Raw genomic sequence first — 22,958 nt, 5'->3', positions numbered from 1 at the left:
TGTAGGGCCAATGATGATAAACTAGCATCCTATACTAAGCATTTAGGATTGCGGGTAAGGTATCAATGACTGTAGCAACAATGACAGGCTATGCAACAAAATAGGAGTAACCGAATAGTAACATGCTACACTACTCTAATGCAAGCAGTATAGAGAAGAATAGGCGATATCTGGTGATCAAGGGGGGGGGGGGCTTGCCTGGTTGCTCTGGCAAGGAGGGATCGTCAACACCGTAGTCGAACTGGGGTCGCCGGCAGTCTCGGGGTCTACCGGAAAGAAGTAACGGAGGGGAACACAATAAATAACAGAGCAATCAAAGCATCACAAAGCGTAACATGACAATACGCGGTCTAGAGTGACCTAACGTGATACTAGGTGGTACCGGCGAAGGGGGGAAACATCCGGGAAAGTATTCCCGGTGTTTCGCGTTTTCGGGCAGATGAACCGGAGGGGAAAAGTTGTGTGTTCGCTATGCTAGGAGTGTGTGGCGGACGAACGGAGGGTGTAACCGGATTCGTCTCGTCGTTCTGAGTAACTTTCATGTATAAAACTTTTTCATCCGAGCTACGGATTATTTTATATGTTTTTTTGAAGATTAAAACGATATTCGGAAAACCCTGAAATTTTGCTAAGTCTGAGAATTCGACAGTTTTAAACATTACTTGGCTGTTTTCAAAACACTACAACTATTGATCTATAACTCCTATGATTTTGTGCCTTATATCAATATGCAGCATTTTTCTGTGGTCTATAAGATAGTAGCACTTTCAACTCTGTTAGAGTCCATTTGATTGATCATTAACAGATCTAAAGTAGCTATGAAATTAAAGCTGTTTTCAGCTTTCTATTAACAGAACATTGGAATTTGTGATTTTTGTAGGAATTAAACCATACATCAAAAGGATTTGGTCCAGTGGGATAAAATGGAGTTTGTCATGTATGCTTTCTACTCATATTATTTTTACCCATGTTAACCGCTGGTTAGACGCTGTTTAGAGGCTGTACGGAGGGTCAGATAATGTCAAATTAGAAAAGCTAGCACTAGCTACAGTAAATGAATGTTACTGTACCCGTGTAGCATAGCAGCAGGCAGAGCTGCAGCGAGCAGCACGGGCGCCTGGTGCGTGCGGTGCGTGTGGTGGGCGGGCGCAGGAGCTCAGGCGAGCAGCATGCCGCGGCGTGAGCAGCAGCAGAGGCCAGGGGCGTTGGGCGCAGGCGGCACGGTCGCGGCGACTACGGGCACGATCAAGGGCAGGGCTGGTGCGTGCGGGCGTAGTGACGCGCGTGTGGCGGGTCGGCGAGCGCCGTACGGGGCGGCGCTGGAGCAGTAGCAGGCGAAGTAGCACTAGACCACGGCGAGGCCGGCGCGCGTGCATAGAAGCAGCCACAGCACGCACGCAGGTACGCGTACGCGGCAGCTCGGACGAGCTCGGGGACGGCGGCCTACGGCGCAAGAATGGGAGGGAAGAGGATGTGCTCACCGAGCAGGCACAAGGAGGCCCGTTGAGTGGCTTAGGAGCAGCAGAGGTGGCCGGTGTTGGCGACGGCGGCGGCGACCGAGACGGATGGAGGTTGAGGACGGGGAAGCAGCGGGTGTCCCGGTGGCTTCCGGCTCGATCTCGCCCATGTAGTCGAAGTAGGCGACGAAGACGGTGCCCCTGGCGTGGTCTCTGGCAGCGAGGAGGCCATCGGCGACGGCTACGCCGACGACGCGTCCATGGCGGAGATCAAGAAGGAGGGGGATCTGAGGAGGGAGGCAGAGGGAGATGGGGGCGAGCAAAACTAGGGTTGGGCGCCGGTGACGCGGGGGTGGCTTATAGGCGTCGGGGAGGTCGGGGATGGCCGCCACGCATGTCCCTGGCGCCATGGATGGCTGCCACACCCCTCCATCGTCCCTGTAGCGAGGGGAAGGGGATAAGTGGGAGTGGGCTGGTATTGTACTCAGGTGGGTCGGCCAGTTGGGCCGTCTGGCCCAGTTGGCCAGGGAGGCCTTTCTCTCTTTTTTTTGTATTGTATTTTCCTGTTGTTTCTTTCTTTTTTGTTCTCTTTTATTTTTAGTTTTTGTAAAAATACTAAAGTGGCACCCAAAATAGATGTTACAATTTATACCACAGCCACAAACAACTTAGCACTGAAATAAAATAGTTTTGAAATTGTTTGTCATTTTAAAAGCATTTATATAATTATTAATGCTGCTATTTTATTCCTTTTAGAGTGTTTAAACATTTTATAAAGGTGTGGTTTGACCAACATAATTACCTATGCATTATTTGGCACAACCCGAACATTTTAGTTTTAGTCTTTGAAAACTTTTGTTGTTTGCCTGATTTTTAAATTGAATTCAAATCGGTTTCGAACTAATGCGAGATTAGCCACAGTACTCGAGGTGATGTGGCATCATTAGCGGAGGGTTACTGTGGCGTAACTATCCAGGCGTCACACGGCGTCCTACATTTCGAGTGTCAGACTCCTCCAACCTTCCATACTTTTGTCTCTATTTTGCGGGAGAAATCGCGTCCGGACCGCCCCGCGACCGATACAGGTCGGCGTAGGATGGCTTCCAGGTCCGGACAATGTGGTCCGAACGGTTATGGGAGGTTTACGGGTCCGGCTTCAAGATGCCCTTACTTATTGTTAGTGATTACTAGTAATCCCAAAAAGAAACTTAATGCTACCGAATTTTTTGTGCAGCATTACTATTTTTGGCGCTCATTGTACATGGTACTCCTTGTAGGTTGTTCGTGCCTGCATGGAACACGCACAAATGCATTTGTGAAGTGTATAACCAAAGGCATCTTTTTACCCTTGCTTTCTTCTTCTCCCTCTCTGTTGTCAAGGAAACGTGTTGATGATCGGGTGATTCCCATGCAAGTGTGCACAACACTCCCATGACATGGTCGTCATGTCAATGATTGTCTCGTCTTTCTTTCGGTGAATCTTCACTCCCGGGAAGGAAAATAAAATACAATTACCGTCACATCGCAAGCTCTTTTAAAGGAGATCACAACTTATCAGCATTGCAATCATGGAGCATCCACCGATCCACGATAAAACAAAACAAGGTTTCGTGGAAAGCCAAAAATGTAACAGCGTGGAAGGACCGCCCATGTCCGCCGCAGGGACGACTTGCCGTATGCTTCAAAGGCAGCTAATGTGAGGACGGGGCGTCGACCCATTGGCCGGGCAGTTGAGATTGCTGCCAGCCCACTCGAGTTCAAGTCCCGGTTTGGACGTATGGACCGAGTCGGCGACGGCGACGCCTTTGGGCGCCGCTTCCTGTTGTGGGCATCATTTTGAGATTGCTTCCCCTCTCCCTAGCTCGGTGGTGTTGTTGTGTCTTTCTCTTCTTGAAGACATCCTCTCGTAGCGGATAGGATGACAAACCCGATGGCGGCTTGCTTCGCGTGGGTTTGAGGGGTGGCTGCTCTCCTTCCTTTGGTGTGGCGTCTAGTTTGGCAACGATAATGGTGTTGATATGTGACGGGCATGAGGGAATTTGTTATCAGTTCTTTCCAACGTGTTCGGCGGATTTCCTCTATCTCGTTGTGTGGTTGCGGATTCGGAGCTGCATGAGAGGAACCTAGGCGGTGATGATGACATGTAATCAATGGTGTTCGAGGGAAGTCCTGGTCGACGGGACCCTACATTTTTCTTCCGAGTGAGACCGTCTTCCGAGTTCGAGTTGTCTTGTCGCTATTGCTGGGGCGTCTGTTTGGCATAGATGAATGCATGTTTTTGTGAAGTTATTGCAGCAAGGGCACTATTGCTCGTTGTTTGCGGTGAGGTCAAAGTCGCTCGCTCTGGGAGGAGTGGTGGCGATGACATGTGCAGTCAACCTCGACAAGGGTCCCCTCCTCGACGGCATGTATGTGATTTGTGTTCATAGTCAGGCCGACGGGGGGTCGTGCCCCTTTGTGAGCATTTATAGTAATTTTCGTCTGCTTTTTTCGTAAATAACATAACAACTATCTTCTTCGTAATGAATGAGATAATGTAAATCTTTGGTCTCCGCTAAATAATAATAATAATTTTGATCTTTATTTCATTTTTGAAGTAATGATTTTTTTCTTTCAGCTTAATTATTTGAGTGAGACGATTTGCCTTAAAATTATGTAATAAAGGTTCACATACATTGGAATGAAGAAGACAAGAGATACATTGAAGGGAATGACAAGAAGTGATATAACAGCGCAGCATGAAAAGAAAAATGAAGTCCTAATTTTCCAGTAAGCTAAGTCCCTTTGCAAACCATGCACGAGAATTTCCTCATTTGCAGTATAACATAATCTTCTTAGTATTGTTTAACTTTTTTTTTCCTCTTCATTAATTGCTCACACTGCTTGCTACTCATTTCTTGCAATATCCATTTTGTCCCTTATTGCACCTGTAAAACAATGCGCGATAAATATATTCTCATAACATAAGTTCATAAGCATTTTATTTCTAAAAAACCTTCATAAATACCGCGGGAAATTCAACGTCATCTTGACATGCAACAAAAGCATTTTGTCGCGAAATTATCGACCCATGCCATCCGAAGCAGCATTGTTTCTTGGACTAGATACACCCAAAAAGGTACATTGGCTATTTAGTTGGATTTGCTAGCCGGCTTGTCGAGTTTCAACAACTTCGTTTCCCTTCATGAATGCTCAGACAAAACAGTCTCTCGATAATTTATCAGCGCGCGGTCAACCGACAAAAAACTCGACTAGAAAACAAGAATGGCTTTGCAGTCACATATTCCGGGGCAAAAATGCCAAAATGTCGATGGTTGGTTCAGAGGTGCACTAAATTCCATTTCTCATAAACAAATTACAATCTTAAAAAACGAAGGAAAGAAAAAGATGCACTAAAATCCATTGGTACGTTTTCTCCAAAAAAAAAGAAGAGAGATTTTTTTCAAAACAAAATCATAAAAACGCCCACCAACCAAAGGAAAAACGCCCGAAATACAACAGTGACGCGCCGGCGTCAGACCCACGCGCGCACGCACCCACTGCCATGCGGGCCCCAGCCGTGCCCTTCCACGCAGTTGCGTTGCGGCTCGCGCAGCCAGGGGCCGCGATACGTAGGCAGGCAGGCTCCCTCCCCGCACGAGCGAAAAGGCCACAGCAACGGTCACAGATTGGGCTCCGTCTCTCTCTCTCGCCATCTCTCTCTCTGGCCAACGCCAGCCAAATCTTCGCTTCCCAAAGCTCCCCCCCTCCCTTCCCCATACCGCCACTCCCCTCCCCGCTTCGCCATCAAGCCTGCTCCACGCGGCGGCCCCGATTGAGCTCGCCGCCGCCGAGCGCGCGATATGGGCGCCGCCGACAACAACGCCGTACGTTTCTTCCTTCCTTCATCCGCCCACCCGGAATGATCGCGCCTGGTTTAATTCCGGGCGATACGCCGCCGGCTGTCTCTGAGTTTGCTTGCTTCCGTGTTGTTTCTCGTGGCGTGTGTGTGTGCAGGCGCCGCGGCAGGGGCAGCAGCCGGATGGGGGCCGAGGGCGGGCGCCGGCGCCGGGGCAGCGGGAGGTGAAGGTGGTGGTCATGGACGAGCCTGCGGCGGCCGTGTCGAGGCTGCAGGCGCAGCGGCCCGTGGCGCCGCTGCAGGTCACCACGCAGGCGCCGCCGCCGCCCATGTCGGTGACCTCCGGCGGCGAGGACCCGCCGCCGCCCGCGGCGGCCTACCCGCCGCTCATGCAGCAGACCCCACCACAGGTACGACCCGTCCCCCGAATCCCAATTACTAAAATGCCCAATTGACCGCTCGTTTTGCCCATCAAATCTCCAATTCGATTTCTTGTCAAATTATCTTGCACAAATAGTCAATAGATAGATAGGCTCCGGTCTTTCTAGGGCATGTGCGCCTGTGCGGAGTGCGATCGACAGTCAGCCGTCCCAGCACAGCAGCAGTCTGGTTGGTACGCGGGTACTCCCCACAATAATTCCGCTTGCCACTCTTGGGTCGGCATTGCAATGTGCACAGGCACAGCCCCGTACCCCTCACCTACTTGACATTTTCGCGTAACAAATTGTGCGTTTGGGTTGAATCATGCAGTGCTACATTGACAACATCTTTTTTTTTTCCAAACAAAGTCTCGGTTCTAGTTTGATGCCGACAGTTGCACTTGATTTCTCTTTAGAACAAGCAGAACACTGTTTTTTATTTGAAAGGCAGTTGATGACATGCTGTAGGTTGAGATATTTCGATTAGTGTGTTATCACTGTAGAAGCACAGCAACAACCAAATAATTCATCACCGATTGGAGCAGTCCATTAACAAAGCTCAAACGACCATCCTCCTACCTAGAGTGAGTACAAGAGGATGGGTAATGGGGAGGGGGTTGTAGTGTTTGAGACGATTTGTTTTTGCTAATCAAAGCAATGCCGCCTAACGTGTCACTTTAGTTAATCTACTCACGGGTAACTTAAGCGGTAAAAGGCCTCTTAAAATATCCACCTAGAATGTACCACGAATCGAATCGAATCGAATCTTGGTAGTATGATCTTGATTAAAATATCGAATATTCCATAGGCGCCCAACCTCCTACCCGTTAGCCTAGCCTAAAGTAGCTAGCTAATGACTTTACTAATCCAACTGGTCTCGAGTTAACTGGTTGTTTAATTCGTTGCAGCCACTGGCGTCGCTCAACTCGCGCGTGTACACCAACCAGATCACGCTGTGCCTCTTCCTGCTGCAGCTGGCGGCGGCGGGGCTTGCCGTCGGCTTCTTCGTGTACCGGGCCGTCAAGGACATCGTGCAGGACCCGCGGTCCCGCAATGCGCGGCGCGAGCAGAGCCTGCTCCGCCAGTGGCTGCCCCCCGTGGAGGGCGCCGTGGCGCTCAGCATTCTGCTGGCGTTCGCGTGGCAGAAGGCGGTGCGCGCGTGGCCGCGCGCCATGGTGACCGTCATCCTCTGGTCGGCCTTCGGCGTCACGCTCGCCGTCGGCTCCCTGCTCATGTGCTTCTCCATGCCGGCCACCGTGGGGCTCGGCGTGGCCTTGGTGGTGTTCTCCATCGGCACCGGGCTGTACGCGTGCTGGGTGACCCGCCGCGTCGGGTTCACGGCGCGGGTGTTCGAGAAGGCGGTGCAGCCCGTGGACAAGTTCCGCGGCCTCAACGGGCCGGCGTACCTCATGGTGGCCGCCGGGTTCGTGTGGATCTCCGTGTGGTGCGTGGCCGTCATCGGCGCCGTCAACTTCCGGTTCCCCGGCCTGACCATCCTGGCGCTGGTGGTGAGCCTGGCGTGGACCGCCGAGGTGATGCGCAACGTGGCGAACCTGACGGCCAGCCGGGTGATCGCGCTCTACTACCTCCGCGGCATGCAGTCCAGCGTGCAGTTCAGCTTCCAGCGCGCGCTGTCGTACAACCTCGGCAGCGCCTGCCTCGGCTCGCTCTTCGTGCCCACCATCGAGGCCCTCCGCATCCTCGCCCGCGGGCTCAACCTGCTGGAGGGCGAGGACGAGTTCATGTTCTCCTGCGCGCACTGCTGCCTCAACGTCATGAACGCCGTGTTCGAGTTCGGCAACAGCTGGGCATTCGTCCATGTAAGCGAAGCCAGCGATCTTCACTCCGCTTCCAATCATCATCATCCTCCTCTAGCTGACAAGATTAGTTGTGAAACTGATGGTGCAGATCGCGGCGTACGGGAGGGGGTTCGTGCAGGCGTCGCGGAGCACGTGGAACCAGTTCGAGGGGCAGCCGGGGATGCCGGCGCTGGCGGACGCGGACATCACGAGCTCAGTGTGCTTCCTGACGGGGGTGACCAGCGGCGCGCTGTGCGTGGCGCTGGCCGGGTCGTGGACCTTCGTGACGCACAAGCACTACACGGCCACGGTGTCGCTCATGGCGTTCTACGTGGGGTACCTGATGACCCGGATCGGCATGGCGCTGCCGCAGGCGTGCGTGGGCTGCTACTACGTGTGCTACGCCGAGAACCCCCGCTCCCGGCTCTTCGAGGACAGCCCCATAGGGGAGCGGCTGAATAAGATGGAGGAGGACGGGCAGGACGCCGTCGGGGTCGCGCCCACCCCGCGGTTCCCGCACCAGCACGTCAGCGCCGCCTGACCCCGGCCGCCGCCGCCGCCGCCGTGTACAGGCAAGAACATGTTGGCCCAAGAACCGGATCGTGCGATGTCATTCCATAGCTGCTGGTGCTGGCCGAGTTGACCGGCGGCGGCGTCGCGTGAAAGGAAGGCAACCGGAGAAGGATGATCGGAGGAGGGATGTCGTATGACCCATGCAGCGAGTCGTAGTACTCACGCTGTCGAGCCTTATGGACTGAGGAGCATGGGTTGATGTTGTCCTCTGGTGTCTAAAATAGTACTAGGGCCAACTCTTTTTGACTTTTCTGTAAATTCCTCCATTTTTTTGGGCATGTGTTTTCAGCTGTTATTAGTGGTAGCAGAAGCCTGGGCATTTCATCTTTCAGGTATATTTATTTATTCGTCTAGCAAAAACTGTCACCGTGATTACAAGGATGGCATGTGAATATTTTCTTGTAAGATCATCTTTTTAGTGTGTTCATCAGATGGCAAGCGGGGGTGTTGGCTGATCCTTGTTGTGATGCTATTGCTTACTGCTTAGAGCATCTGAAATTCTGGACAGAACATGACGAGGAACTGGACCGGGATAGTTGTTGAGGGGCGTAGAACATCTGAAGTTACGAACAGAGCATGGTACTAGTCGACAGCCACGACTGATGAGTGGCATTAACGATTCTGCACAGGTCGGTTTACGCAATAATGATGCGTGGAACACAGCGCGGTAGGTGAATAGTACATACTCCGAATGTTACGTCTAGATTTTTTATTTATTTTTTGGTTCTGTTTGCTTACGACGGCAGTGAGATGATCATGGGAAAGAAGAAAAAAAAAACAGGAATGTTAACTCATCAGAGCATGCTGAGGGCATCTACAATGCAAAGGTGCTTGTATGGGCGCTTAGACAATAGAAAGAATTAAGGGCGAGTCTACCTAGCGGCCGGCTGCTCGCTGGGCATCGTGAGCGGCCGGCCTGAAATAGAATTTTGTTGTCCCTAATCTATAAATGGTAATAATTTATTCCCTCTAATCAATATAAGAAAAATAATTTTAATTCATATATTAGAAAAAGTACACGTAACAGAAAAGTTTTATAAAAATATCCATGTAGATAAATGTGAACGCATTTAATTTGAGTTTTTAAATTTTTAAAAAATCATAACTTTCAAACTACGCGTCGTAAGATCTGTTTTCATCGTTGGAACCTTCGCGGCGTGTTCTTCAAAACTATATCCCGCATGGGTATGTTTCGACAAACTTTTTAGTGTGCAATTTAGTCTCCATTTGGTGCAACTGTTTAGCCTCGATGTGCAACTAGCTGACAGTCGATGTGCAACTTTTTCTCTAACTGTGGACATGCAGTTTTCACTAATGGCATCACCCCATACTACTTTCTAACAGTGAAATGTGCAATTTCATCTGCTGCCCCGGTGCCCTGGCCAACTGCTTGATAGTCGTCGTGCGTGTGCAGCCCACACAACCGTGTTTGAGAGACTATCCTATAAGAATGTGCCAACTCCACGGCTACGCATGTGCGACTATGTACGAGAGTGTGCAACTCCGCGGCCGGACGTGAGCACCTCCCACAATAATTCATGTGCGACTATGCAGATGAGATTGTGCAACTCCACGGCCACACATGTGCGACTATGCACAAGAGTGTACAACTTCACGCCCGGGCATGAGCACGTCCCACAACAATTCGTGTGAGACTATGCGAGCGAGATTGTGCAACTCTGCTGTCACGCGTGTGCGACTATGCCGACGAAAGTGTACAACTCCATAGTCATACGTGAGCTACTACGACGATAAGAGTGTGCAACTCCATGGTCGTGCGCATGCGACTATGCCGCCACATGTCTGCAACTCTCGTAGTCATGCTTGAGCTATTATGCCGACTAGAGTGTGTATGTTCGTTGTCGTGCGTGCGCGACTATGCCGACAAGACTATGCAACTCCGTGCTCATGCGTGCGACAGTGTTCCAGTGTGCATCAGTACTTGATTGATCTTACAATGTCGCCCGTCTAGCTATATTTCAGTAAGAAATGTAAGCACGAGACATCATTTAACCATCTTTGTATTGCCGTGTTGTGCAACTTTTGAATGATCGTATCCAACTGCGAACTACTATGTGTGCAACTACAACTATTACGCATGCCAACTATGTCGACAAGAGTGTGCAACCACCACAATCATGCATGGGCTATTATGTCGATAAGAGTGCGCAACTCCTTCGTCGCGCGTGTGCGACTACTCTACCGCATGTGAGCAACTCTCGTAGTCGTATGTGAGCTACTATGTCGGTAGGTGTGTGCAACTCCACAGCCGTACGTGTGCGGCTATGCCGCTATACATGTGCATATAACATCTACGCATAAAACCTAGGTTCTGATACCATTATTGGGAAACGTAGTAATTTCAAAAAAATTCCTGCGCACACACAAGATCATGGTGATGCATAGCAACGAAAGGGGAGAGTGTGTCCACGTACCCTCGTAGACCGAAAGCGGAAGCGTTAGAACAACGCGGTTGATGTAGTCGTACGTCTTCACGGCCCAACCGATCAAGCACCAAAACTACGGCACCTCCGAGTTCTAGCACACGTTCAGCTCGATGACGTCCCTCGAACTCCGATCCAGTCGAGGGAGAGTTCCGTCAGCACGACAGTGTGGTGATGATCTTGATGTTCTACCGTCGCAGGGCTTCGCCTAAGCACCGCTACAATATTATCGAGGAGGAATATGGTGGAGGGGGGCACCGCACACGGCTAAGAGATCAATGATCAATTGTTGTGCCTAGAGGTGCCCCCCTGCCCCCGTATATAAAGGTTCAAGGGGGAGGGGGCGGCCGTCCAGGAGGAGGGTGCGCCAAGGGGAGTCCTACTCCCACCGGGAGTAGGACTCCCTCCTTTCCTTGTCCAAGTAGGAGAGGGGGAAGGAAGGGAGAGAGGGGAGGAAGGAAAGGGGGGGGGGGCGCCTCCCCCCTCCTTGTCCAATTCGGACTAGAGGGAAGGGGGTTCGCGGCCTGCCTTGGCCGCCCCTCCTCTTCTCCACTTTGGGCCCAAGTGGCCCATTAACCCCCCGGGGGGTTCCGGTAACCCCCCGGTTCTCCGGTATATATCCGATAACCCCCGAAACTTATTTCGGTGTCCGAATATAGTCGTCCAATATACCAATCTTCATGTCTCGACCATTTCGAGACTCCTCATCATGTCCATGATCATATCCGGGACTTCGAACAATCTTCGGTACATCAAAACTCATAATATAACTGTCATCGAAACCTTAAGCGTGCGGACCCTACGGGTTCGAGAACAATGTAGACATGACCGAGAACTGTTTCCGGTCAATAACCAATAGCGGAACCTGGATGCTCATATTGGCTCCTACATATTCTACGAAGATCTTTTATCGGTCAAACCGCATAACAACATACGTTGTTCCTTTTGTCATCGGTATGTTACTTGCCCGAGATTTGATCGTCGGTATCTCAATACCTAGTTCAATCTCATTATCGGCAAGTCTCTTTACTCGTTACGTAATGCATCATTCCGTAACTAACTTATTAGCTACATTGCTTGCAAGGCTTATAGTGATGTGCATTACCGAGAGGGCCCCAGAGATACCTCTCCGACAATCGGAGTGACAAATCCTAATCTCGAAATACGCCAACCCAACATGTACCTTCGGAGACACCTATAGAGCTCCTTTATAATCACCCAGTTACGTTGTGATGTTTGGTAGCATACAAAGTGTTCCTCCGGTAAACGGGAGTTGCATAATCTCATAGTTGTAGGAACATGTATAAGTCATGAAGAAAGTAATAGCAACATACTAAACGATCAAGTGCTAAGCTAGCGGAATGGGTCAAGTCAATCACATCATTCTCTCAATGATGTGATCCCGTTAATCAAATGACAACTCTTTTGTCCATGGCTAGGAAACATAACCATCTTTGATAAACGAGCTAGTCAAGTGGAGGCATACTAGTGACACTCAGTTTGTCTATGTATTCACACATGTATCATGTTTCCGGCTAATATAATTCTAGCATGAATAATAAACATTTATCATGATATGAGGAAATAAATAATAACTTTATTATTGCCTCTAGGGCATATTTCCTTCAGTATCATCGTATTCAGGGAACTCATGGACAGGATAGCTATCGTCGTCCTCTTCTTCTTCATTGTCTTCCATCATAACCCCTCTTTCTCCGTGCTTGGTCCAAACATTATAGTGAGACATGAAACCAGACTCAAACAGGTGGACGTGAATGGTTCTTGAGTTAGAGTAATTGTGATCATTCTTACAACCAGTACATGGACAAGGCATAAAACCATCCGCCCGCTTGTTTGCCTTAGTCGTAATCAGAAAAGTATGCACGCCATCAACGAACTGGGGAGAGCATCGGTCATCGTACATCCATTGCCAGTGCATCTTCATTACACACCACCGAATAGACCAAATTAATACAAGTTCATACATAAAGTTCATACAACACTTAAATGCAACATACAAATAACTCTCTAGCTGAAGCATTTAAATGCAAAAACAAATGTGATCAAGACCGCAACTAAGGTAACAATTGATCCAACAGCATAATGATACCAAGCCTCACTATCAATGGCATATTTTCTAATCTGTCTAATCTTCAACCGCATTTTCTCCATCTTGATCTTGTGATCATCGACGACATCGACAACATGCAACTCCAATTCCATCTTCTTCCCCTCAATTCTTTTCAATTTTTCTTTCAAATACTCGTTTTCTCTTTCAACTAAATTTAACCTCTCGACAATAGGGTCGGTTGGAATTTCCGGTTCACATACCTCCTAGATAAAAATATCTATGTCAACTTGATGGACATAATTTGTCATAAACACGAGGATGAGGGCCGACGGGGACGGATATCAAAACCATGGCACTATGTATAACAAACAACATACGGGTAAGATAATTATAGAAGTAATTAACTATATATCTAAATTACACAAACATGATTTTTTATATAAAAAAGATAAGAACAAGAGGCTCACCACAAGGTGGTGCCGGCGACGGGTCGGTGTGGACAATCGACGGTGGTTACGACGGAGACGGGAAGGTACTAAGTAAACCACACCTACATATGCAAACTAAGAGTTATTTTAAGCTCAAATTGCATATAAATCAAATAAACTACCACATATAATTCCTCCCAAATTACTAAAACCCACAAATTAATCACTATATAAAGCATTGCAAGAGCTAATCTAGCAATGAGGGATGAAAGGACAAAGTTGCTAACCTTTGTGATCACTTGAATGGATGGGGCCTTCAAATCTTGACAAAATTTGGGCAAAATGTGTGATGAGCTCGAGGGGAAAGAGAGGAAGAACAGAGAGGAGAGGGGAAATGGGGAAGAACAGAGCGAGCTGGACGAAGGGTTTATATGTAGGACGACTTGTAGTACCGGTTCGTGGCATGAACCGGTACTAAAGGTGCTAGACGGGCCCCATTCTGACAACATTCTACCACCACTCTTTTTAGTACCGGTTCGTGACACGAACCGGTGCTAAAGCTTCGCCACGAACCGGCTAATGAGCTCCGCCCCCCTAGCCGTTGGAACCGGCACTAATGGTCACATTAGTGCCGGTTCTGTTACAAACCGGGACTAATGTGCTTCACATTAGGCCCTTTTCCTATTAGTGGAAAGACCCTGTGCTTTAGTGGTATTATAGGATCCCAAATCCAAGGCTCGAAATCCCAGTGCACACCTCTGAAGGTGAGTAACCGATAGAAATGACCTGTGCTTAGCCTGTTGCCAACGAACGAGGGAACACGGATGCCCGAGCACGAACTATCAGGGGCCACATCCGCGATGAGCTGATTCAATAAAATAAGTTGTTGGAGTGCCATTTGGGACAGGTTTGGGTGCAGACGTACATTCCAATTGCCTTCCGTGAACTGAGATTGGACAGAGCACTATTGGTTGCGAGCGAACAGGTACAAGACGGGGAAATGTGCCTTAGCCTTCCATCGTGCAACCATTGATCATGCCAAAAGGAGACATGAGTACCAGCACCTACAGAGCAGCAAGAAGAAGAGATGACCAAGGGGATGCAGCCCTTGAAGCCCTTCCACATGACCGTGTCTCTGTTGCTAACACCATGAGGTAAAGAATCCTTGCAGTACTGTGAAGCAAACCAACGAAAACAGGGGATATCCGAACACCGAAGGACTTTTGCCACAAACTTACATATCATGGCCTGGTTATGCGCCTGCAGATTCCTAACTTTCAGACCACCATTTGCCCGGGGAAGGGTGACTCTGTCCCAAGCCATGAGGCATTGCCCACCCTTAATCTTGTTCTTACCCTGCCAAAAGAACGCTCGAAGTAGACCATCTAGCTTAGCGAGAGATTCTTTGGGCCATGGAAAGCAAGACATGAAATAACTCGGTATGTCTGCTAGCACAGAGTTGATAAGCGTCAACCTCCCTCCCCGGGAAAGAAAAGAAGCGAGCCAGCCAGAGAGGCGGCGATCGACCTTGTGGCTAACCGGGAGCAACATGCCATGTTCGATCTACTTTCAACTTTGAGGACAAATAATGAAAAATGCAACACCTAAGGGGCATTTAGGCACGCTTAGGTAGGCACTAGGCAATGACCAAACGCTTTGCCTATGGATAAGTAGAACCCTAGGCTTGTCAAACAAGAAATTGTCCACTCAAATGAGAAATCATGTCATATTGCAGTGACAGACTAAATTGACAATCTTCCAACTGTAATAGCTGACAGTTTACTCAATTATATTCTCTAAACTGATATCAATACACATATAATATCCCACATACAAACTGATGGTCAGAATTTTATGCCCGCCTAGGCTGCGCCTAGGACGCTTAGACATTATGCTAAGGTTAACCGTCTCTCTTGCGCCTAGCTCTTTTTTCAACCTTGTACCTTAGCATAGACCCGAATAGCCAAGCTGAACTCTGAATTCTAATAGCTCCAAATTTCGCTTGATGTATGTGTACCCCACCCATTAGGGATCAAATTCAGGTTTGACACGTGTATCTCTTATAAATATAGAATGTTCTTTCAGTAGGAGGCGACATTTTCGTTGATAGCGAGACGACTATGGTGACTTCGTTAATCTTAAGATTTGACAGCACAGTCTTTTAAAGATGCTCATAGAGATATGATGTGTGTCCGTGCGTCAGTGCGTTTATAGGGACGGGCGAGTGTACGTGAGTGTGTGTTTGTAGTGTATTTCTAGAAAAAATGTTTTCTTTCCTTGGCCTGTTGCATGTACTTTTTTCATTTGAACTTGTTTGAAAGGACGTTTGCATACTAAATTTTGCGCACAAACAAAACCAACCAAGCATGATCCTGTGATTCCTGTCCCACCAGCACCATCGCTCGCACATGCGGCTGCCGGAGGCCTCCCCTCTTCCGGCTCACCTTATCTTCCCATCGCTCGCAAACGAACCTGCGGCGCGTGAAACAGAAATCTCTCCACCCAGCAGCGAGTGCATCCCGGTGGAGAGATGGGGCAAGTACGTTTTTATCCACGAGCGTCGGTGCCTTGCCGGCTCCGCGCCGCGAAGCCTGCCAAAACCGACGACAGACAGCCCGGCGGAGAGGAAATTGCACAAACCACCATTTATTGGGGCTGGTGTTGCGCAAAACACCTACTATACGGGTTTGTTGCGGAAAACACCGCATATTGGTGTAATACATTGCAGATAGGTCTAATCTAGTATTTGGATGCATTGACATAATTACTGACAAATGGGTCCCGCTCGTAAGTGCACATGTGACAATAAAACCGGCCACATCAGCCAACATATTAGACTGCCATTATCTCCAAAACCTGTGGTCCAGTTGAGCCGAAACTTTCCTAGATTAGTATTGAATATATGTAGTATTTACTGAAATTATTTCACATTTTTCTGAAAATGTCAAAAAAAAGCACACTTTTCTAAAATTGTTAACTTTTGAACCCAAATTTAAATGAAGCAAGTTCGGCATGAGATCACCAACACAAAAACATGGTAGATATTGTTCCCATTAGATTTTAGCATCAAGTAGCTGGCATGAAAGTTGGATAAAGGATAATAATCAGATATGTTGCTGAAACAAAATTTATACCGACACAAAGGACAAGGCCTTAAACACATGTCAAAATCAAGCGCAGAACCTAAGTAATAACAACACAAACGTCCCAAAAAATAGGATCCTAAACAAAAATATGTCGATCAACGGCAAAATTTATCCCCAAAAATGTAAGGGTTTCATGAGGGAGAAGAAGACCTAGAAAGGTAGGGGAGAAGACGAGCATAGCTCAGGTGAGAGGGGGGTGCTTACCCGATGATTGGGTAACGGCTCCATCACCACTGATGGGATGGTCGCCGCCGCCTGCTGTTCCTATGCGGAAACTCTGTGCTAGGTCGTTTCTCTCTGCTCCGAAAATATATTTTAGAGCACCTACACCTAGGCCCCTCTTATCTAGCCATCCATTCTTCGTATCAAGATCCGTGCAAGTACATTTCTCTTTTTTGTTTCTATCACATAGAACATGTCTTCAAGTTAAAACCTTTGCAGAACAGTAAAGTCTTCAAGTTAAAACCTTTGCAGAACAGTAAAGCTTTCTAGCTAAAATCTAGGATAGTTTTTTTAGATTTTTCCGCCCAACATAAATATAAAAAATAAGTTTTATTTGATTAATATATATATATTTTTAGTATTTATGTTGGACGAAAAATTCTGAAATTTTTATCTCACATTATAGTTAGTAAGTTTTGCTGCGCTGCAAAGTTTGAAGTTCAAAACATGTTCTATATGAGAGAAACGAAAAAGAGAAAAAATGCATATACAAATTTAGTTCTCTCGCACAGATCTTAAAGCAATATTGAAGGACCAGGATAGCAAGGCATGGGTGCAAGTGCTTTAAAAATCTGCGTCCCTCTTTGCTCGAGCCACTATGTATGAGATGGTTGTGTCTTGTTTCATCGACGTCGGCTTTCAGCCCATCTATTTTTGTGAGTCGGCTTCCAACCCACTTATTAAACTGTTTTTTTTAACTCTGGTCTTTTCACTTCTTGGTCTAATATACATTGGCTGATGTGGCCGGGTTTTATTATCACGCGTGCACTTAGAAGCGGGACCCATTTGTCAGTAATTATGTCAATGCATCCAAATACTAGATTAGACCTATCTGCAACGTATTACACCAATATGTGGTATTTTCCGCAACAAACTCGTATAGTAGGTGTTTTGTGCAACACCAGCCCCAATAAGCGGTGGTTTGTGCAATTCCCTCGCCCGGCGGATCGCGACGCCGTGCTCGCAACCGCGAGCGGCTCACCCCGCACACGCCTCGTGCCGCCGGGGAGACGAAAGGGCTTAGAGGGAGGCCCCAGACTTGCACGCGTCGGCGGAGCCGGTGGTCGCGCAGGAGACCACCATTCCACCGGAGCGACCGCACCCGTCGGTGCGCACGTTATCTTCTCTTCCTCTACCGTGCCGCCCATACCGCCCCGACCTAGGCACGTTATCTTATCTCCCACACGAAAATTGTTGCCTAGCGCAGTTCAAGTCCAACGAGTCGCACATCTGGCCATGCGGGTGTGTTACGTGTGTAGGCACCGTATGCGTACTCTTGTACTCTAGCCACCAACCCAGCTGAACCAGGAGTAACTACACTACCAAAGCTAGCACGGCAGGCATTATCCAAGTGTGGCGCGTGCCCTGCACACATTCACTCCGTTGCCTTGCCGTATATGCTTGCACCTTGCAACCTGTCACCGTCGCCGCTCAGTGGCTTGGAGCCTTGGAGAATGGCATTTACGTGCCACTGATAGTAACACCTGGAACGTGTTAGCATCAAGGCCACGTCGCATCATAGCCGAGACGGTCCATCAGAATCGTGACCAAGATTCCAAGATGCGGATTGCGATCGTGACAACCTTGCTTCGAACCGAGCTGCAGCGAATACAATCAATCAGTAACTCAGCAGGAGCCTAGCTACGAGGGCTCAGCTCGGCTCTATAAAGCCCGGAAGGCAGGGCCCGTGTCCCCGTCATTCCTCCTTCCTCGGTGCTCGGGCAGACATGAGGTCCTCCGCGGCACTGTTGCTGGTGGTAGTACTGGCGGTGGCTCCACACCTGCTGCCGCTGGCGCAATGCGACGGGCCCAACCCGGAGATCCACAACACCGGCGGGCTGAGCCGGCAGGGCTTCCCGGCGGGGTTCGTCTTCGGGACGGCCGCGTCGGCGTACCAGGTGGAGGGCATGGCGAGGCTGGGCGGCCGAGGGCCCAGCATCTGGGACGCCTTCGCAGCCATACCAGGGACGATCGCCGGCAATGGCACCGCCGACGTGACGGTCGACGAGTACCATAGGTACAAGGTGTGTGTAACTGTATACTGAATGAACAATCGTCCTGACTGCTATGTTTTTCTGGTGTTTCTTGGTGTGTCCTGATGCTTGACAGAGGTCTTCATTCCGAGGTGTGTGTAGGAGGATGTGGGCATAATGAAGGACATGGGCTTCGACGCGTACCGGTTCTCGATCTCTTGGTCCAGGATTTTCCCAGGTATATATATATATGTGTGTGTGTCCTGATCCCTCCTCCAACTGCAGCAGCTTGCTAATTTTCGATCCAATATTTTTTCGCCTGGATAAAAAGTAGTTTCTGATGTAGAGTTGTGCATAATAAAATTGTAGATGGGACTGGGAAGGTGAACCAGGAAGGAGTAGACTACTACAACAGGCTCATAGATTACATGCTCCAGCAAGGTAACTGAATTTTCTGCACCTGGGCAAAAAGCTCTCAGCATCAGGGTCCAGAATCCTGATTTAACTAAACCTTGTATATAATGGTGGATTAGGCATCACCCCATATGTAAACCTCTACCACTATGACCTCCCACTGGCTCTCCATCAGCAGTACCTAGGCTGGCTAAGCCCAAAGATTGTGTAAGCATTTCAGACACCCGTTTCCACATTTCAGAGTTGAATTTAAGCATGTCTTTTGATGCGATATCCTTTGATAAAAGGGGCGCGTTTGCGGACTATGCCGAGTTCTGCTTCAAGGTGTTCGGAGACAGGGTGAAGAACTGGTTTACCTTCAACGAGCCGAGGGTCATCGCCGCTCTGGGCTATGACAATGGCTTACATGCGCCGGGGAGGTGTTCCAAGTGCCCTGCAGGAGGCGATTCCAGGACTGAGCCGTACATTGTCACGCACAATATCATCCTTTCGCACTCCGCAGCGGTGCAGCGATACCGTGAGAAGTATCAGGTAGAGACTGTACCTAAGTCATTTTTCACTTGAATGCCCATAGATTCGATGGCAGTGCCCGGGAGTGAATGTGAACTGTGTTCATTCTATTTAACAGCCTCACCAGAAGGGGAGGATTGGGATTCTCCTGGATTTCGTGTGGTACGAACCTCACAGCAACAGCAACGCGGATCAAGGTGCGGCGCAGAGGGCAAGGGACTTCCACATTGGATGGTAAGACCCTGAAACCATTTCATCCATGATAAAATTTTGCTTCAGAAGTTCAGATTGCAACACAGGGTCTACCCACCAACTGTCACTAACTTTGTTTGGAGGCATGCAAACTGAATATATATTATCCTAGCAGGTTCCTTGACCCCATTACCAATGGTCGCTATCCATCGTCGATGCTCAAGATTGTCGGGAACAGGTTGCCGGGCTTCAGTACCAACGAGTCCAGGATGGTGAAAGGCTCCATTGACTATGTTGGTATCAACCAGTACACTTCTTACTACATGAAGGACCCAGGGGCATGGAACCTGACGCCGGTCAGTTACCAGGATGATTGGCATGTTGGATTTGTCTGTGAGATCTTGCACCTTCACTCCAAATCCTTCTGCTCCATACTTCTTCACATTCTCAGATCCTCATGATGTGTATGTCTTTGCAGATGAACGAAATGGTGTGCCTATTGGACCTCGTGTAAGTGCAGTTCTAGGTTTATCTTATGTAATATGGGTATACTGTAGTACTCCGTACGTGGAGTAGTGCAGAGCCTCTGAGGAATTTTTGTAACTGTAAATTGGTTGAATCTATGTAGGCAAACTCCGACTGGCTTTACATTGTGCCATGGGGAATGAACAAGGCCGTGACCTATGTTAAAGAAAGATATGGAAATCCTACAATGATCCTTTCTGAAAACGGTACTGCTGATCTCAACTGATAACTGTCTCTTTCAATTAAACAACAAATTATAACTTGTCCTTCTCAACTAACAAGGACACAAATGATCAATGCTTATGATCTGACAGGAATGGACCAGCCGGGCAACGTCAGCATCGCTGACGGTGTTCACGACACAATAAGGATCCGCTACTACAGAGACTACATAACCGAGCTCAAGAAGGCGATAGACAATGGCGCCCGAGTGGTTGGGTACTTCGCTTGGTCTCTGCTTGACAACTTCGAGTGGAGACTCGGCTACACTGCCCGTTTCGGCATCGCCTATGTGGACTTCAATACTCTGAAGAGGTACCCCAAGGACTCAGCCTTGTGGTTCAAGAACATGCTCTCGGAGAAGAAGAGGAGCTAGGATTGCAAACAGGATCCAGGAGGATCAGTTGTTTCAACTTTTAGAATAAATCATAACGTAGTGTATGTTTATCATAGCACCTCAGACTTTTAAGAAACTTGAAATAAAAGGCCATTGAGGTTGTGGCTTTGCCCGTCCTTATATATAATACTACAATGGGAAGCAAAGACATGTCTTCTAAGTCTTGTTTCCCAAGAGTCAAAACACCGCAAGCAGATCAGTTTAGGTAAACTGAAGCACATGAAATAATTGAATATCATAATATCAAATGAGACAATTTCAACAGCATACCACATGGCCTCACAGAGGAAAGCCAGATGATAAATTCTCTGCAAACCAGTACCCCGAAACTGAACTCATTATATTTTTATTATACTGATTCCAACAGTACCAATTATTTCTCATGCTTCTTGCGAGGATTATACTGATTCTCAGCATACATGAATAATGACTTCATAATCATGAAACTGCCATCTATATGACTATCCATTTACCTTTCTATCCAAGAGCTTTTCACCAGTGCTTTGCAAGCTATTGCGAACACGTAAATATCTATCCCTATCCTACATTTGTTATCTGCGGGGAGGCTAGGCAAAACTGGATCGATTAAACAGCAGGTGCTAGAAATTACTAAATACTCTTCAAAAGCTAACTTGACCTTTCCAGTAGATATATACTCCCTCCGTTCCAAAATAGATGACCCAACTTTGTACTAACTTTAGTATAAAGTTGAGTCATCTATTTTGGAACGGAGGGAGTATATAGGTGCCAACTCCTTGCTATAACACAGCTTACTTAACTTCACCACTTCAGCCTGCAATCTGAAAAATTATAGAAACAATTAGTATACATGAGAAGCCTGGGAATTGGTAAGTAAAGTAGGCATGCAGCTAAGTTAGAAGTCTCAGAATGTGATCAAAATAATTACTAAAAGACCTGGATTACCAAGTTGATCGTCAGACATCAAGCTTGCCACAAAATTTGCGGGGTTCAGGGTTCAATTAATGGGGCTTCCAGAATTATAAAACTGAGGCTATGAGTGGAACTAGGATCAGTTAATCAAATTTTACAATGGTTTTCAGATTCCACTTGCTCTCTACTTGGTAACTGGAAATTACTACTCCAATAAGTAACAACTCCCTAACTCTATCTAGAAGTTGGACACTGACTCTCAGTTACATTGATTCAGTCATAGCTTATATTCAGCTACCTTCAGAAATCAAATCATCATCCAAACGCAAACTGTGTGGCACAGATTTCACGTACCATGTACACATACGGATCCGGGCGGCCACCAGTGCCTGCACGACGCAACCCTCTCTTCTGCTTCAGCAACCTGCGGATTCCAAACAGAGAGTCAGGCAACAAATTTCAGAACATCTTCAGATACGATAGTTGGTTAGAGGAATTGGCCTACTCACCAGCGCAGAGCCTTGCTGGTTACAGCGTTGTCGCCGACGGCGGCGCGGATGGCCGTCTCCGTGGCCGGTGCCGCCTTCGGCCGCGAGAGCCACTTCATGATCGAGTCCGCTCTCCGCACCAGACTCTCACAACCACCGCTCGCCAGCGGAGGTCGGCGGCATCTCCCCGACGTGGCCGTGGAGCGGGAGGACGCGGCTCCCGTGATGGTGCTCCCCTCGCTGGCCACCACGCTGGCCCTCTCGCTCTCCTCCCCGTCCTCCTCCTCGCCGTTGATGACCTCGATCCACACTCCCTTCCGCCTCTTCGCCGGCTCGCCCTGGAACAGCTTGCTGGTCGCCTGCGCCAGTACCTAGAGCCACCGACCAGAGCCATCGATCAGCACATCACTACAGAAGACAGGCACGGCGGACAAACCGCGAACTAGCAGACGAGCGATTGTTGCTTACCTTGGGGTCGATGCGGCGGAGGGAGGCGATGACGGCGAGCACGCGTAGGGGGTCGATGGGGCGGCTGCGGCGCGCCGCGTCGGACACGCACGACCTCGCCGAGGTGACGGAGTAGGAGGAGGAGGAGCCGGAGTAGGAGGGGAGCTCGTCGCTGCAATTGCGGAGACGCGCATGGGGCGGTGAGCACGCGGAAGCGGGTGCGGGCGGAAAACCAGTAGCGGTACGGCGGATGATTACCTACCTGACGGTGGGGAGGAGCGGCGCGGGCGGGGAGTCGGCGAGGCAGAGCAGCGCGCCGGCGAGGGCGACGTCGGCGGAGGTGGGGAAGGCCGCCGCGCCGGAGGCGGTGGCGGGGGCCGCTCTCATGTCGCCGGCAAGGGGGCAGGCCGTGGTGATGTGGGAGAGGACTAGAGGAGGCAGTGGCGGTGTTGGATTTTGTTGGGGAATTGAGAAGTTTGGGGGAAGGAATAGGATGGTAGCAGTA

At 48.9% G+C, this 22,958-nt stretch overlaps 3 protein-coding genes across 3 annotated transcripts; 2 read left to right on the top strand and 1 right to left on the bottom strand.

The window, feature by feature from the left end:
• The first annotated feature begins 5,460 nt into the window (after window positions 1–5,460).
• On the top strand, window positions 5,461–8,541 carry LOC119362682 (CTL-like protein DDB_G0274487). Its single transcript, XM_037627924.1, has 3 exons — window positions 5,461–5,705; window positions 6,623–7,534; window positions 7,623–8,541. The coding sequence occupies exons 1-3, from the start codon at window positions 5,535–5,537 to the stop codon at window positions 8,052–8,054; spliced, it is 1,515 nt and encodes a 504-aa protein (XP_037483821.1). The 5' UTR covers window positions 5,461–5,534; the 3' UTR covers window positions 8,055–8,541.
• Window positions 8,542–18,084: 9,543 nt separating this feature from the next.
• LOC119362681 (beta-glucosidase 26-like) lies at window positions 18,085–20,747 on the top strand. The gene is made up of 10 exons (XM_037627923.1): window positions 18,085–18,421; window positions 18,533–18,608; window positions 18,740–18,811; window positions 18,904–18,991; window positions 19,072–19,315; window positions 19,413–19,528; window positions 19,662–19,879; window positions 19,965–19,996; window positions 20,115–20,217; window positions 20,326–20,747. The coding sequence occupies exons 1-10, from the start codon at window positions 18,125–18,127 to the stop codon at window positions 20,604–20,606; spliced, it is 1,527 nt and encodes a 508-aa protein (XP_037483820.1). The 5' UTR covers window positions 18,085–18,124; the 3' UTR covers window positions 20,607–20,747.
• A 92-nt stretch (window positions 20,748–20,839) lies between these two features.
• LOC119360689 lies at window positions 20,840–22,840 on the bottom strand. Its single transcript, XM_037626219.1, has 5 exons — window positions 22,716–22,840; window positions 22,475–22,625; window positions 22,028–22,377; window positions 21,873–21,942; window positions 20,840–21,427 (listed from the first exon to the last, which is right to left on the bottom strand). The coding sequence occupies exons 1-5, from the start codon at window positions 22,838–22,840 to the stop codon at window positions 21,416–21,418; spliced, it is 708 nt and encodes a 235-aa protein (XP_037482116.1). The 3' UTR covers window positions 20,840–21,415.
• Window positions 22,841–22,958: the final 118 nt, after the last annotated feature.

The sequence above is a fragment of the Triticum dicoccoides genome, chromosome 2B (assembly GCF_002162155.2).
Source record: "Triticum dicoccoides isolate Atlit2015 ecotype Zavitan chromosome 2B, WEW_v2.0, whole genome shotgun sequence".
NCBI classification, from domain to species: domain Eukaryota; kingdom Viridiplantae; phylum Streptophyta; class Magnoliopsida; order Poales; family Poaceae; genus Triticum; species Triticum dicoccoides.
This window is presented reverse-complemented; position numbering and strand designations above follow the sequence as displayed.

Excerpts from the sequence above, each read along its gene's own strand:
- LOC119362682 (XM_037627924.1), top strand. The coding sequence starts at position 5,535 with ATGGACGAGCCTGCGGCGGCCGTGTCGAGGCTGCAGGCGCAGCGGCCC. Across the intron at positions 5,706-6,622 it reads TGCAGCAGACCCCACCACAG|CCACTGGCGTCGCTCAACTC; the intron begins GTACGACCCGTC and ends AATTCGTTGCAG. Across the intron at positions 7,535-7,622 it reads ACAGCTGGGCATTCGTCCAT|ATCGCGGCGTACGGGAGGGG; the intron begins GTAAGCGAAGCC and ends CTGATGGTGCAG.
- LOC119362681 (XM_037627923.1), top strand. The coding sequence starts at position 18,125 with ATGAGGTCCTCCGCGGCACTGTTGCTGGTGGTAGTACTGGCGGTGGCT. Across the intron at positions 19,529-19,661 it reads AGGGACTTCCACATTGGATG|GTTCCTTGACCCCATTACCA; the intron begins GTAAGACCCTGA and ends TTATCCTAGCAG. Across the intron at positions 19,880-19,964 it reads TTGGCATGTTGGATTTGTCT|ATGAACGAAATGGTGTGCCT; the intron begins GTGAGATCTTGC and ends ATGTCTTTGCAG.
- LOC119360689 (XM_037626219.1), bottom strand. The coding sequence starts at position 22,840 with ATGAGAGCGGCCCCCGCCACCGCCTCCGGCGCGGCGGCCTTCCCCACC. Across the intron at positions 22,378-22,474 it reads TCCGCCGCATCGACCCCAAG|GTACTGGCGCAGGCGACCAG; the intron begins GTAAGCAACAAT and ends CGGTGGCTCTAG. Across the intron at positions 21,943-22,027 it reads ACCAGCAAGGCTCTGCGCTG|GTTGCTGAAGCAGAAGAGAG; the intron begins GTGAGTAGGCCA and ends TGGAATCCGCAG.